Here is a 10,286-nt window from a genome sequence, read left to right as displayed (position 1 = left end):
CAATATTTAGTTTAACTCAGTGACTAAGCAAAAACGGTTACCATATTTGTATTAATAGCAATGCTAAAATAATAATCCTAGTTTTGATTTGTTGGCAGTTGCTCTTCTAGTGCACAGAAACTAGCGTTAATCATCTTTGGTTTCAGTAAGGCCCACTGGCTCGATGCCCGATTAAGTTAGTCCTGGCTTAACGTGAGCGTTGATTCAAGTTTAATAACTAATTAATACAAAGTATTCCAGAAGATTTTTGTCCCTCAGTTTTGCGTTAGACTTTTCTTTACCACTAGCTTAAAAGATAGCTCTTAAAAGTATTTTTAACCGAGGGAAATGAAAACCTTGGTTAACTTATAGTTGGGGATTAACATTAATTTATCGGCTTTCAAGCATCCAGGCCCAGTTGCCTTCGATGGAAATACTGAACGGATTACAACTTGAGAACATTAGCGAGTTTTGTTGTTTGTTGTTTCTTTAAGAAATTTTGACGACGCTGAGGGAAACTTCTTCATGTTTGATCGAAGGTGATATTTTGTCAAATATTTGGTACAGTTTTGACGAAAACACGGCAAAATCCACTGATAGTGGAACTTTAAAGGGACTATGTCACCCAAGACGCATGCACGCCTTGATCAGAAGCACTTTGAAATCGTTGGCCCAACTTTTTCAAATACCGTCAGAGAGTTCAGGAAGCTGTTTTTATCTGTTTGAATCGCGTTCATCTTCGGAAAGTTAGCTGAAGTGTTTATTTACTAACGTTCTTTACTGATTACAGAAGCTGTTAGTTGCAGTATTTTTCAAGCTTTTGCAATGGCTGAAAAGCAAAAATCCTGCTGCGAGTTGTATGCAAATTAGTCTAACCGGACCTTACTGCGCATGTGCCCCAGCTGACATAGTCCTTTTAAGAGAGAGTTGACTGTATATACAATGAATACGCGATTATTGAAATAATAATGAATGCCACAAAAAACGCTCGATCCATTTTGGTAGACACACTTCTCCATGTGTAATCCTTCCCTTCCATTTTATGGCCATCTTCGGCCGTCGGTGTTGACGCTTCCCTCTGATATTTGGACTCGATCATTTCAATTTCAGTCGTTGTCGTGGCTGTGGAGGATTTCTTGACCGCTGAATTCTCTGCAGTCAGCACATGAATCCGTTGGACATTTCTTCCTCTCTTCCTTCCACACGTACAGAATCGGCAGATTTTCTGAACCCAATCCGGGGGAGGTCCATCTAAGAAGTAAACTCTCAGAACCCCAATATTCGCGAAGAGGATCAGGGTTATAATGATCATCGTTCCTTCAAGGAGCACGCCCAGAACTGGAAGACTCTCTGACGTGACTGGTAGCCAGGATGGAATAACAAGTAAAAACACTGTCATGGCGAGCAGGACCGTGGTGACGAAACCAATGCGTTCCCCGCTTTCTACGTGGATTAGAAAGCTGCTGAGTGCTAGGATCGTTAACATGACGCAAGGAATTGTGAGGTAGAAGGTGTAGTAGAGAGACTTGCGTTTCATACTCAAAGTGTACACAGCCTGGCTGAACTTAAAAGGACAGCAGTTGCCGTGATCAGTCTCGGAGATCTCAGCTTTAATTTCCTTTATTTGCCAGTTGCCGCTTTTTACGAAACGATCTGAAATTGAAAGAGAGACTACAGTCAAGTTATTCATATCCCTGTGCTTCTCGAAAGAAAATCTGAAATTATATTTTTCGAACAGCCCCGGCACTCTCGCAGTTTGGCCTCAACTCTCATGCATTTTCACTGATTTGTTTTCATGCGCTCTCAAAGACCTTGAACTATCGTTTGGCTGTGCTAAGTTTAAAAACTTTGCAGACTGCTAGGGGCCAAATTCACAAAGTCCTTCTAAGTTAAAATATATCCTAAGTACTGTTTCTTAACAATAGCCTATTGTTCGAACAACAATGGACTATTTTTCACAAACAGTACTTAGGATACATCTCCCTGGCCTCTTTTCAAGCATTTGATTCCGTCGTGGCATGTAGCTTCTTACTTGTAAACTTGCTTTTGTCTCTGAACAACTTGATCCTCAAAAGGTTGTTGCCATAAGTGTAGGAACCGAATGCCAGGCTGCAGACTTGTTCGTCAAACGGCCATTTGTCCACCGGCATTTCGCAGTTGACCTTGAATGTTGCTGGTCCACTCCAAGTGCATCTGCCTCTATCGTTAACAGCAACATCGGTCACAAACTTGCTTGTTCCTCCCGCTAAATTAATCTTGTCGTCGCCACTGCAAACAAGTAAAGAAAAGTAGTGAGAAAGTTTAGGGAACAACTCTGGCTTATTATTGGTCAACACTGCTTGAAAAGTCGCCTTTGACAAACTCTTTTGATTGACAGTAGTCAGCGTGACCATTACCTTCTACGTCACGTCACGCACTCCTTGCCACGTGGGGTGGAGTGCGTGACGTGACGAACCCAAGAACGTCTGCTTAGGAGGCTAAGGTGACAAGGGCCGCCTCTGTGTTTAGCCAAAGTTAGCGCGCCTTAATTCGAGCGCCATCAAATGCTGTGGAATATGTTTCAAAGCTCTGTTGCCTGTAACCTTTATCACGATCTTGATGGCAAAAGCTAAATTCTAATACAATACGTATAATGTCTACAACACTAAAATAAAAAACATATTTTCAAAAATTTGAAATGCTTACTTGTTAAAAAGAGCTATGTCCGGTACCCAAATTTCGTTAGGCGCAAAATGGATACGCGATACATCACCATATTTGCTAGCGTCCCATGAAAGAAATTCGTTATGCCATTGCTGCAAATAAAACGGAAAAATAGACAATGAATAATAAGAATGGGATAGTTGTATCTCTAGCCAATCAAATGCTACCTTAGTTAGGGTGGGCTATTGAAGACTTCCTAAGACCCCTTTGTGGCACCACCCCCTCCCCCACCACTTCGTAAGTTCAAGAGCATTTAAGCTATGGCAATGAAACCTGGAGGGTATTTTCCTTCTAAAATTTTTTCCCTTGTTGACCGCACAATGAGTTGATGGCGTCATGCGGTGTTATGATTTCGTCATGGATTTTGCATAGCCGCCATCTTGGATCTGCCATCTTCGATTTCGCCATGTCTCCAAAGCCTAACCGTTCAAATTGGCTATAAAAAGACCAGAAAAAAAGAGAAGTTCTAAATTGATTAGCATCTAAAAGTAACGACGATTCATTTAAAAGGTTTCAGAAAAAAGTAAAAAACAACCCAAAATTTTCAGTTACTTAACACTTAAATGACATACCGTGCCAGATAAATGTTAGGAAAAGTCACAAGATTTGGTGATGTTTGCTTTAATATTTTAAAAGTTTGGAATTTTGAAAACTCATCGTAGTTTATTTTAGGTTATTTTCGCAAAGGTGGAGACAAAAGAATTTACGCGTCGTACACCAAGAAAAATGAATTATTTTACCCATAGATCGTCTGAAATAAAACATCCGAAACTCAGCCAGAGGGAAAGAGGGGATAGTGGAGGGAAAGATAGGGAAAACAGGAGTGCTATCGGCTATAGTCATTAACCCGCAATCTGAGAAAACCTGGCTGCTGTCTCCAAGTAGGTATGATCAGGTGTGCTTACCATTTACATGGAAAACCAGGAATGTCCAGTTGGAAAATCAAATGGTAGGCGTAGTTCCATTTGGAGTACTTCTGAAATTATGGGCTTCTGGTCAAAGTGATGCACTTTTATTACTTCTTTTGGGATTTACAGCTGATGTTCATACATTTTTCATGTTATCTATCTTCTGTTAAGACAAGCTAAATCATTTCGTATTTATGCCGAAAATTTCCATCCGGGTGGTTTGCGGAAATGGTAAGCACCCCGGCCAGTGCTCCATTCTGTACCTATTTTCAGCCTTTGAATACAGGACGCATTTACAGTAAATCTAAGCAGTTTTCAGTATGACATGATGTTTTCTGCTTACCTGTGTAACCCAAGTATCCACGACCACTATTTGTTCCTTATTGTCCTGTGATGAATGAAAACTTATGTCAAGAGCCATATTCACAAAATTGTACCATTTAAAACTCCCATTAAGTGTTTCAATGATACGAAATTGGTAAGAGGAAATTGTGGCGAGACTGTGTTCCGGAGACAAGCATTTAACGGCTATATAAACATTGATATGAATACATATGGACGTATTTCTCACCTGAATCAAGGAATGGTTCTCACATATAAATAACAGACTATCTTACGCCACTTTTTGTCTTGCAATTTTCTTCCAGTTAGCCTGGCTTATAAAAGTAACAAATGGGGCTTTTATTATTATTATTATTATTATTATTATTATTATTATTATTATTATTATTATTATTATTCTGAAAATGATCGATACTCTTTAAGGAGTAGCAACGGGTATGCTTTGAAGTTATCTGGGACAAACCATATGTGGAATGTTTTTAATTAGCCCTTGGAGGTTCGTTTAGCAATTAGCATGAGTAATTTTTAGGAGCGAGGTTGGAATTAATCATGGACGGCGAACATAATATTCCCAGAATTCACTGGATCTTATCGTTTCGTGGCATAGCTTTCACATATCGTTTTCATGGAGAAACCGCCATTCCATTCAAAAAATTTGACACATTTTGCTGCAAGTTCGTACGTACCACTTTGACAAGTCTGCCGACTCTCAGCGCAAACTGCACCGTTACTTCTTTCTTTCCTCTGAAGACTGGCCGTACTTTTCTATCGTAGTCTACAAGGAGGTCTGCTCGGATGTGATGCTCCCATGAAGTGTTTGTTGAACATAAAAATCCTATCAGAAAGAAACGTTAGACGAGAAACGTTCCCCGTATAAGGAGGTTCCTTGGATGAGTAAATTAAGCGACTAATTTACTCGAGGTTCAAGTTTCATTATGCAGAGCCGTGGGAAGGGAGCTGAGATTTAGAAAAATGCTCCGCAGCACTTTTCCCGTCTATGACATCTATAAACCTTTTCCAATATGTAAGGGAAAACCACAAGTTGTTTGTTTTAACAAAACAATTATTTCAAGGTTTACTGCAAGGTTTTTGATTAAACTATCTATTATAGATAGAACGTCGTTCACTGTGACGTGAGGAATAGATAAGAGAAACCAATAAAATATAAGAAATTTAATAAAATAGGAAAACAAAGCTCTGAGGCACTAAATGAAATGAAGGTCCGGCTTTCAGGATCTTATCCTCAATTTCAAAAGGATTATATGAAAATAAAAACAAGTATCGTACGTGATACGTATCATTAACAAGACCATCACACGGACCTGTGCAAACGTAACGGCAGCTGAATACACAAAAGCAAAGGCGAAAGTGAGCAAATGACGCATTTTAACTTTCAATTAGTATTCCTATATTATTGGAATACGCAATGAAACCGTGTACTGGAACACGTTATAACTAAAAGCCTGTATTGCACTTCGTCTCTTTTGGAATAAAAAGGCGAAGTAAAAAGTTAATAAATTCAATGTTACTTGGTAGTTTATTTATAAGCCAAAAAAATCACTGAAACAGCCAAAGGAAAATATATTGCTAGATAGACTTTGTTAAATTATCAAGCTCATAATGATTCAAATTAGCAAGAGTTACAACCGTACACCGATTTCTTAATACCAATATACAAGGCTCAATGAGTTATGTACAGTAACAGGACCACAACGGTTAAATTTCACCACCTTGCGGACTTAAAAAACTAACTTTACAAATGTGTCGGTAAAAATTTTGACGGTTGAATCTTCGGCAACCTTAATTAATGTCGGAAGGCTTTCTTGAGAAAGAAGCGATCCATAACATTTAACATTAACTTACCCTCAAACAGAGAGAGAATTTGTGTGCACAGCAGCAAGACTGTGAGCTGATACATCATACGACTCCAGGAGTTATAGGAGAAACCTAATACTTAGACTTTTACATGAATGAATGCGGGTGTTTTTCCGAGTACTCCATCTTACAACGTTACTGGAGCCAATATCAAGTTAAATATGCATGTTATCCCAATGTTACGTTTAGAGTGTAGATAACATATTTACAATATTGGGTCACGAAAGTAAACGATTTTGCATTTACACAAAAGAGGCATCGATCAAAAGTACTCAGTATGGAATTACCAAGAATTCGTTTTGTGAGCTGAGTGATTAAAAGTAATCCTTTATTTTTATAGGATAGCCTTTCAACAATGATTCTACAAATTTGAGCCAAGTTTCACACATGATGATTAGTATATATAATTTTACAAACAATATTGTTTTGATTCTCTGAACTACAAATTCGTCCAAGTTTCCAGGCAACTAGTTTTGAGGAAAACCACGTTGAAAATTGAAACGACAGTTCATTTGCTTTATGGACAATGATCAGCTCTCTTTAGAACGGTAATATTGCCATTTAGTGCTATTTTTCCTATTTCTTTGTTAGGATAAAGAAATAATGGCTTGTAGTTCTTTAACGGAAGTGATTTTTAATATGCCTTCGTCAGGAAAGGCCCTTCATCCATACTCTTCAGTCCCTGTCTTAATCTTGAAATTCAGTTTTGCTGCAATGAAAGTAATATCCCAAATTTCGTTTCGCGTGTTATTTTTTTTAGCAAATTTACCATCAGAAAGTACTACTAAACAGCTCTTATTTCAATGGTTAGAATTTTAGTGAGATTCCATTGATCCAGTGGATTTTAAATCGTTAACATTGAACTACCTCGTATATCATAACTGGAGCAAGACCACTTCCAAGTACTGTTCAATTCTGAGCGTTCATTAAACAGATCACGTGCACTTTAGGATTTCGACAAGAGACCAATTGTACAGCATAACAAGCAGAACTTGATCAAAGGGAAATATAATGTTCAGTAGCTTTTATTCGAATACTCACTTTTGGAAGTTTACATGACCAAGAACACGATTCAATTTTCTTACCTTATTAACCATTCAGACAGGTTGGTGTTGAATATTTGTAACATTGACTACATCAGCGTGATATTGGCAGATTAACCTTAAATAACGTCAAAGCTCTCCTATCTTGGAAATTATGCCACTTAACTTTTCAATGTCCTCCTTTATCATCGTCTTATATCAGTGGCTAATGGCATTACTGTCGAGTGGGTCATTTTTTTTCCTATTTAATTTCTTTCATAGTAATTAGAAATGCCCCCTTTGATAAAATATAAAAATAGATGATTTGGACAAACCCCTATAAAGAAAACTATATAACATTCATGAAACTTTTCAAATGAAATTATCAATTTAATGAATATTTTAAGACGACTTGCCCTTGACATTACCTTTCTAAATAAATGTAAATTTAGAAGGGTTTTATATTCGTGACTTTTATCATACATCGTCGACTCTCCTAACGCAAACCTTTCACTTGTGTATTGCGACTTGACGCTTAATTTGCATAAAATCCTGATTAAATTATGGTGACATTTATAATTAAGCTGTGCCAGTTGGCTTTAACGTTTGATTTTATGCTGATAAACTTACACAGATATGTCTTTAATAGACCACAAAACGAGCTGGAAACACAGAAGACAGTATTTTAAGTATTTTGCTTAAATATTTTGCTGGGGGCTCTTTTAGTCACGTCCTTCAGTCCTCGTCCCAATCGAATCTCACCTCGTACGGCTTCATGACAATAAGAACTTTAAGGAACTACGACGGCAACAGAAACGAAAACGTCGCTTGAAAATATAAGTTCGCGTTACTTCAACTACTTCGCTATTATCCCAATTCGTTCAACTCATTTGTACAATGTGGCTAGACTGCAAGCAGTCCCTTTAATTCTGGCCGGACAGTCGAGAGGTCGCGCGAAATAGCTGAGCGCGAAAAAACTGGAGCGAACGAGCGGAGGGGGGCTTGGGCTCTTCTCTTATTTCTCCACGCTCCAGTCTCGCGCACCCTCTCGACTATCCAGAAAGGGACTGCTTGCAGTCTACAATGTGGCCGAACTATCCAGCAACAGAACAAGCTGAACAAGTGGGAACGACGTTCAAGTTAATTGAGACAGAGAATGAAAACTTTACCGTCAGTTGCTCACGTTCTCCACCAAACCTTGAATTTGGTCATTTCACGTCGCTGTTTGGCCGAGGACGGTGAAGAAATGTACCAAACTTCATAACGCACGTGCAGGGCCTTTGTTTTTCTCATTATATCCTATTGTTTTGTGACGTTCTCGTCGCCGTCACCGTAGTAGCTTCTTAAACTCCGTATTTGGCAACGCGAACGTTTTAGCCAGGGTAAATTTTACTGAATACTGATTACTTTGGCCTCCGTCATTTTTAATTAATATTTTCCTTTTTAAAATACTTATAAAACTATTTCAAAAAACACCTGGTGTTTTCGAGTTTTTATTCATGTATTTCTACCAAATCTCTAATATAATATCACCTTGAAGATGACCAACTATTGTAGTATTTGAGAAAACGCCTCCAAACATCGTGACGTTTTCAGAAATATCATCTGGAAACAATTTGACGTGGTAGCTTAGTGTTCACTGAATTTGACCTTACCTTGACCGACAGGTTTTACAGAAAATGGAATATTCCTGCTATTAATGCCGATAACACACCTCTCTTACATGAACTTTTATGTGTTAAGCTCATTTTCGTGTTCTTCTATGAATTTAAGTTACTGTTTCGTCAGTATTGGTGGTTTTCCGGCTGAAAATTAAGGGAAATCCAGAAATCCAAGATGGTGGGTCCAAGATGATCATGACAAAATTCCGACATGGTATGACGTCATCACTTTTCATTGCGGACCTCCAAGTGTCATTCCGAGAATAGACCCTTCTCCAAAATGGCGGCCGAAAATTCAAATAAGTTAAAATTAAAAACGTATACCAGCACTAGAAAGAGCACATTTACTTTAGTAACCCTGCAAAGTTTCAGCATATCAGGTGTAATATCAGCTGAGAACATGTAAGTTGAAAAATGAAAAATTTACAGACGTTTGTATGAGTTGGGGTATGACGTATATCCCCAGTCATACAAACGTCTGTAAAGTTGTCAAATTTCATCTTGCATTTCCTTAGCTGATATAACACCTAATACGCTGAAACTTTGCAAGGTTACTAAAGTAAAGGTGCTCTTTTCAGTGCGGGTATCAGTTTTTCATTCAGTTCAATTTTAACTCATTCAAATCTGTTGCCGCCATTTTGGACAAGGGTCTATTCTTTGTCATGTTGTCTTACGGTGAGCCCTTTGGTTTTCAATTTCTTCTACTAAATATCGCGTCATTAATTAGCTTGATTGCTCATTGGAAAAGCGAGGTTAAGAGCAAGTATTTTTTATGAAAATTAGTTTTCATTCATTTACAAATAAAAGTAATTTCCATGCCTCGCTTTCATAATGAGGTTCACAGCAACTCAGAAAGCCTTGAGCTCGATCGTGACAAGACCGCAAAGTGTTTTGGGTAATTTATCAGAATTAATAAATTTGCCAAACTCCGGTATAGCTCACCCTCCCCCCATCCCTACAGAAGATAAATCCCTGAGGTAAATGTTTATGGTATTTTAAACCGTTCCATGGTTCTGAAAAACGTCAAATTACAGCCTAATCTCCTACCCAGATCTCCCACGGTCCGAACCGACTGAGATGTGGGTACGAGATTAATTACGGCCCCTATTGCCGGATTTCATATCGTGGGGTCTGGGTACGAGTCTGTGTATTATGAGATATGGGACATAACATTCCCACAGCCAGAAAGAGCACACCGAGCTTTACAAAATCCTTAAGTTTGGTGGGATTTGGGCCAATATTGAACGAGATACAGCCATTCAAAAACTTCAAAAAATTTACTAGGAAATGTATGGATAGCCGGACGCGACGGACAACTTGTCCGGCGTCAGTATGTATTTCATACTAAAATTTGGAGTTTTTGAATGGCTGTATCTCGTCTAATATTTGCTTGATTAACACCAAACTTGAGGATGTTGTAAAGTACGGTGTGCTCTTTCTGGCTATGTGGGTGTTGTGTCCCATATCCCGTAATACACAGACTCATACCCAGTCCCCTACGATATGAAATCCGGCAATTACCAAAGAATTACAGCTAACCATGCATAATGCCTTTCGGTCTTGTCGCCTAAACTTGTGGCTTTGAAATAAGACAACGTTAATTAAGAAGCATTTTTCACATCTGTGGTTTTCTCACTAGAGCGTTCTCGTTGCTTACGCGTCATGTATTATTAATGAGTTTGAGATCAGTATCATTTGTAAGACATTTAAAGCCTTGTTTAGTTTTATAAACATTTATAATAAACATTTATTAAAAAGGTTATAATATTTAATAAACATTAACACCAAGTCGTTCA

The 10,286-nt window shown here is 38.2% G+C and overlaps 1 protein-coding gene across 1 annotated transcript; it reads right to left on the bottom strand.

Moving 5' to 3' along the window:
• Positions 1–673: 673 nt before the first annotated feature.
• LOC146475356 (neuronal acetylcholine receptor subunit alpha-7-like) lies at positions 674–6,170 on the bottom strand. The gene is made up of 6 exons (XM_085115771.1): positions 5,796–6,170; positions 4,619–4,767; positions 3,934–3,978; positions 2,665–2,774; positions 2,012–2,247; positions 674–1,632 (listed from the first exon to the last, which is right to left on the bottom strand). Exons 1-6 carry the CDS (start codon positions 5,851–5,853, stop codon positions 896–898), a joined length of 1,335 nt encoding a protein of 444 aa, XP_084971897.1. The 5' UTR covers positions 5,854–6,170; the 3' UTR covers positions 674–895.
• Between the last annotated feature and the right edge of the window lie 4,116 nt (positions 6,171–10,286).

This window comes from Pavona decussata, unplaced genomic scaffold, assembly GCF_977016875.1.
Source record: "Pavona decussata unplaced genomic scaffold, jaPavDecu1.1 SCAFFOLD_84, whole genome shotgun sequence".
NCBI lineage: Eukaryota > Metazoa > Cnidaria > Anthozoa > Scleractinia > Agariciidae > Pavona > Pavona decussata.
The sequence above is the reverse complement of the archived record's forward strand: the minus strand, read 5'-3'. Positions and strand labels throughout refer to the sequence as shown.